General features: G+C 40.2%; 1 protein-coding gene across 1 annotated transcript in view; it reads left to right on the top strand.

The window, feature by feature from the left end:
• Nucleotides 1-6,000, top strand: part of LOC114620488 (24-hydroxycholesterol 7-alpha-hydroxylase) — an 81,895-nt gene that overhangs the window by 48,926 nt on the left and 26,969 nt on the right. The window contains exon 8 of the mRNA XM_028766575.1: nucleotides 3,877-4,010. Within this exon, the coding sequence (XP_028622408.1) occupies nucleotides 3,877-4,010 (134 nt within the window). The remainder of the gene's footprint in view (nucleotides 1-3,876; nucleotides 4,011-6,000) is intronic.

Below are 6,000 nucleotides of genomic sequence, written 5' to 3'. Positions count from 1 at the left end.
GGGTGGGTATGTAAGCTAGGCCGGTGACATCTTAGGTACCACTGCTTAGAAGGAGCTGACACCTTTGTAATTATATAAAAAAAGATAAAATGGTAAGATGGCTTACAGGGTAATTGCTTCTGACTCCAAGCCTAATCTCAGGACCCCAATACAAAAATTAAAATAAGACTTTAAAATTAATAAAAATTTCTGGATTAAAATCTGTCAGACTCAGAGAAGGCATGGCCTGGTTTTATGGCTCATCATAGGAACTGAAAGTTCTTTCTTACACATGGATGGTAATCCAAGCGGGGTGAGTGATGTTTGCTGACAGCACATGCGCTGGGGATTTCTGCCCTCCACTATAATTTCAATCATGATTTTCATCCCTTAGATGTATTTACCTCTATTTTTAAAGAGGAGGGGTAACTTTAAAATTAGTATAGTAATAAGAGCAGCTTTAAAGCATGAATATTTAATAAATAAAGTACAAGAAGATCATTTGTTTATTTACTGATTTACTGTACCCAGGGCCTTTGACATGTAGGTCAGTGCTCTCCCACTCTGGGATATTCACAGTTCCCTTCTATTTCTTTTAATCTGCCACCGTGTTTTGTTTTGTTTTTTTCCTTAAACTGTGGCCTCCAGACCAGAGTGTAGCATCATTGGAGAATTTCCCAGAACTGTCAATTCTTGAGTCCACCACATGCAAGGTTTTCATTAAATTCTATTTCACTTAAACATTCCCCCTATTCTGCTTTAGAATTGTCTCTAACTCTTTCCCGTTACACACACACACAAGCTACAGCATTTTCAAACTGGTCTTTTCTTCCACTGTTTCAAACATCAGCCCATTGGTCTGTTCATTTATCCCACCACTAATAATGTTCAGAATGCTTCCCATGCACAAGACATTGTGTTAGATCATAAGTACACTAATGAATGAGATTCAGAAGGGAATGAAATGTTATTGCACTTGGGGAATCCCATGTTAAAAATATGAGCTGAATTAATTCCTGTCCCAAACCCATGAAGACAGCATGGCATGGTGCTGAGTTGGGAAAGAACTGGAGTAGTCGGGGAAAGCATCTGATGTGGGGGGATGAAGGGTTTGATCCCATGGCCTGAAGGGTGAGTGGGAGCCAGTGTTTCAAACAGTTGCAAAGGGCAGAGGGAATCATAATGACGGCTTAACGTTTGCTGAGTTCTTGCTGTTTGGCAGCTGTGATTTGGAGACATTCACATTCATGTTCAGCACCCTGACAGCAGCTCCATAAGGCAGATATAGTCAATGGTCCAGTTTTATATTATGTAAGCCAGCTGAGTCAGGCAAACAGGCTCGGTAATGTAACAAAGGTCACACCGTCTCCAAGATTCCATGCGAGGTGCAATAAGAGAGATATGCAGACTGTAATTACCAGAGGGAAAACTCTGGCATTATCTTCGTACACCAAGATATTTCATATTCTCCTTAGACATCAAATGGGCATTGCAGATCCAGTTTTGAAACTGTGGGGGAACCTGCTAATTAAGGTAGAAGTCTGTCATGACCAGATAGCTTCTCTGAGCTCCATGCAAAATGGAGGCCCTTTCCCAGCAGGGCTTGCTCCTCTCTCACCTTGTCTGGGGAGCCTGAAACCTCACACTCTCTATTTGGGGAAGGTCAAGTAGTCCTTAGTAGACCTACAAGTTCAACTTCATCTTCCCCCAAGCCCCCCAGAACCTGCCCAGGCAGTACCTGGGATTCCTAGAATGCTTCTCCATGCAAATGAGGCGTTCATAGAACTTTTAAACTCTAGTCAATGAACTTCATTTACCCTGAAAACTCTTTCCTATTCCTCAAGGTCCACATATACCCATGGTTCACCCCAAATAAAGTATACGCATACAAACCCAGAATAAAAGTATGGGCACAAGCTAAGATCGTCGAAGAGAGCTGTTCTATTGACGGTCATCCGAGAAGGCCTTCCTCTAAAAGAGATGTAACACTAAGATCCTCAGAGAAGGCCTTCTCTCCCATCCACACCCCCCACCCCCAACCCCTCTGAAATTCCCAGAAGCGTCTGGATACCCTGAAGGGAGGTTTTTATATCACATGGTGTGTATTTATGTGTGTGTGTTTGTGTGTTTCTTTTAAAATTACAATTTTAGTTAACATACAAAGAAATTGTGATGTTTTCGTACACAAATATCTCTTTATATACTTTGTTCTTATTCAGGTTTTGCTACCCTTACCCGTCTGACCTCTTCTTGTGCTGACCCCTTACCCTGCATTAACTACATTCCACTACCCACTCTTGTTCTCCCCCTACACACTGATCTTCGTCTCTTAGTTCCTATCTCCTAACATAGCATATGTACATGTTCATAGATATACTCAGGTATTAGATTTTGCACATAAGAGAAAACGAGTCATTTATTTTTCCAAGTCTGTGTTATTCTGCATGATATCCAGTGCTTTAAAATGACTTATCTATTTTATGTGTATGTATATTTACTTACATGCGTGTCTATGTGTTATATGGATATCTGGTGCCAGAAGAGGATGTTGAATCTGCCTGGAATTGAAGTCATGGGTGGTTGTGAGTGCTGCAAACCAAACCCAGGCCCTCTTCAAGAATAAGAAGTTCTCTTAACTGCCGAGCCACCTTACCAATTCCGGTGACCTCCAGTTGTATTCCTTTTCCAGTGAATTCCATTTCAATCCTCTTTATACCTGAATAAAATTCCACTGTGTATATGTACCTCATTTCCTTTATTCTAGGAATAACCACCTAGGCTGTTTCTGTATCTTGACCACTGTAAACAGAGCAACAACAAACATGGTCATATGAGTATCTCTGTGGTGTTCTGGCTTAGATTTCCTTGGGAATGTACTCAGAAGTCACATAGCTGTACCACATGGTAGTTTCTGTTTTAGTTTCATCAAGACTTTCTATTCTGATCTCTGTAGTGTCTGCACCAGTACACTGTCCCATCAGCGCTGTCTAAGAGCTCTGCTTCCTCTATATACATCGCAAGATTTGTTCTCCTTTGCTTGTCTGATAATATCCATTCTTACCGGAATGAGATAGAATCTGAAAGGTGTGTGTGTGTGTGTGTGTGTGTGTCTGCCATATGATGATCTCCAGAACTTAAAAAAGAACAGTTTATTTTTAGTGTTTGAGTGGTTTACTTGCATGTGTGTATGTGCACCATGGCATGCAGTACCTATGGAGGCCAAAAAAGGGCAGCAGGATCCCTGGACCATTCTGTACATCTGCTTGTGGAGGATGGTGGATGTCTTTTGTGATTGCTTTTTCTGCCTTAATTTTTGAGACAGGGTATCTCAGCTAACCTGGAGCTCACTGATTTGGCTTGGCTGGCTGACCTGAAAGCCCCAGGGACCCTCCATCTCTGCTTTTCTAGTGGTGACATTCAATTCCACTTAGCTTTTTCCACAGATGCTGGAGATCTGAACGCAGGTCCCTATGTTTGCATGACAAGTCTTTACCAACTGAGCCATCTCCCAAGTACTTAAGAAAACGATGCTTACATTCCCCAATGGCTAAGCATGTCCAGCACTTTTTTTTGGAATGTTTACTTTACAAGTCTGTTTTATTTCCTGTTGTACTGCTATTTCTTTAAGCACAGTGAGGATTTTGACAAGGAAGAATGAGGCGAGAAAAAACTGAACCCTTTCCCACACAGGGACCCTCTTAGTCATCCTGTAGCCACAGGACTGTTACAGCTATGTTGGATGCCAGTCCATCTTGTCAGAGAAAAGCAGCAAAATCAATACATCACAGCGGGTCTTTTCTTGTTGGTGAGCCTATCTTGTATTGACTAGCCTGCGAGAATCTACCTTCTGGTCTCTCCAGTGCATCTCTTCTTTAATCTTTAAAACTCTCTTTACAGGTAAAGACAAGATTAAGGTGTCTGAAGATGACTTGAAGAAGCTCCATCTAATTAAGTGGTGTATTCTGGAATCCATCCGTTTGAGAGCCCCTGGTATCATTACTAGAAAGGTTGTGAAGCCAATTAAAATTCTGGTAAGAACTGGTTTTGTTGGAAAATAATGAACTTTCTAGGAAAAGAATGTGTTTTGTTCAGACATTCTCTAGATTGATATGTTTTGATTTCTTCATTTTATTAGAACTGAATATAAATTGTATAAATTTATAAATATACATATATTTGCATATATATATATTTGTCATATACAGCATGCTTTGAAATATGTGCACATTTTATAATGGCTAAATAAAGTCATTAATCTGTATATTGTTTTATACACTCAATCAATTCTTGTATGAAAATATTTGTGCACTCTATCAGCAGTTACTACAATATTTCTAACTTTAGGGACTACATGGTGTCCCATAGCTCTTTAACCTAGTCTGCTGTTGAAAAGGAATTTTGTATTATTTGCCAGCATTCCTCAAGTCTCCACTTACCTCACAGCCCTCAGTAGCTACATCTCTAAACTCTACTTCTGGTAGCCGAATTTTTGCATTTGAGATCATTAGGTTCTTGTCTCTCCATGCCTGGCTTCTCTGTCCTAAACCTTCTTCTGTACTGTTGCAGAATTTCCATCTTTTAGAAAGCAGAATGGTATTTCACAGTGCACGTTTGTATTACATTCTCTTCACTCATCTGTAGACAGACGGACACACTTGGTTCCATGTCATGGTCCCCAGAATGCATGCTGCAGTAAACATGAAGGTGCAGTTATCTTTTGGACATGTTAATTTCACATCCTTTGGCTATAAACTCAGTAACTGGATAGCTTGATCCCACAGTAAATCTATTAAACTTTTGGGAAACCTTCATATTATTTTCTACATGACTATACTAATGTGCATTCTAAAACAACAGTCTCCAAGGATTCCCCTTTGTCTTTGTCCTCTGACACGTCTGGGTTTCTTTTGGTTTTGATAATACAAATTCTAACCTGAATGAGATAATATATCATGATGGCTTGGATTCCCATTTCCCTGGCAATGGTGTTTTACATTTTCTCAGATACTTGTTGAATATTTTATAGGTCTTCGTTAGTAGATATTTTTATTTTTATGCATGTGTCTGTGCATGTGTGCATATGTTGTGGGACGGTGGTAACGTATATAAGATCAGTATGTTGGAAGCCAGACTGTGTCAGACCCTCAGAAGCTGTCTATAGGCAGCTGTAAACTACTCAGTGTGGGTGCTGGGAACCAAACTAGGGTCCTGTGGAAGTACAAGGAGCCCTCCAAAATTCTGAGTCATCTCTCCAGCCAGCTTTTGGATCTTCTTTTAAGAAATGTCTGTTTAGGTCCAGTTTTGTTCTTACTGTGGAGTTGTTGGAGCTGCTTGTATTGGGAACATTAACCTTTTATAGGATGGACGATTCATAACCATCACATCCTATCTGACGGGTTGCTCACTTACCAGAGACGCCTTAGTTATACGGAAGGATTTTAGTTTAGAGTCATCCTGTTTGTCTGCGCTTTCGGTTTCCTCAAATCCCCATTTACCAGATCAATATCTGGAGGCTCCCCTCTGTGTTTTTGCTCTAGGAATTTTACACTCTCAAGATTAATCCAATTGAGTTGTTTTTATATACTGTATGAGATTTAAAAAAAAAACAACCCACTTTCTTCTGCATATAGATGGTCTATGATCCCAACACTGTTGATTAAGAAGCAGAATCGTCCCACTAGAGAGTCTTGGTACCTTTATAAAATGCCAGTTCACCATCAATGAGTGGATTTACTTTCGGTCACTCTATTCTATTATATTGGTTCATGTGTCTGGTCTCCTGCTGTTTTGATGCCTGTAACAAGGGTGTGGTACCTTTCAGGCCATGTGATGCACTGCCTCCAGCTTTGTTCATTTCCATCGTCAAGATTGCTTTGGCTATGTGGGGCCCCTATGATTCCATGTGAAGGCTAAGTTTCCATTTTTCCAATGGAAAATGTCATTGGAATTTTGGTAGCTTATATTATTGTATGAGTCCTTAAGTTCCTTGGAGTACTAAGTGACCTTAGACAGTGTGACACA

The sequence above is a fragment of the Grammomys surdaster genome, unplaced genomic scaffold (assembly GCF_004785775.1).
Source record: "Grammomys surdaster isolate TR1022 unplaced genomic scaffold, NIH_TR_1.0 169, whole genome shotgun sequence".
Classification (NCBI taxonomy): Eukaryota; Metazoa; Chordata; class Mammalia; order Rodentia; family Muridae; genus Grammomys; species Grammomys surdaster.
This window is presented reverse-complemented; position numbering and strand designations above follow the sequence as displayed.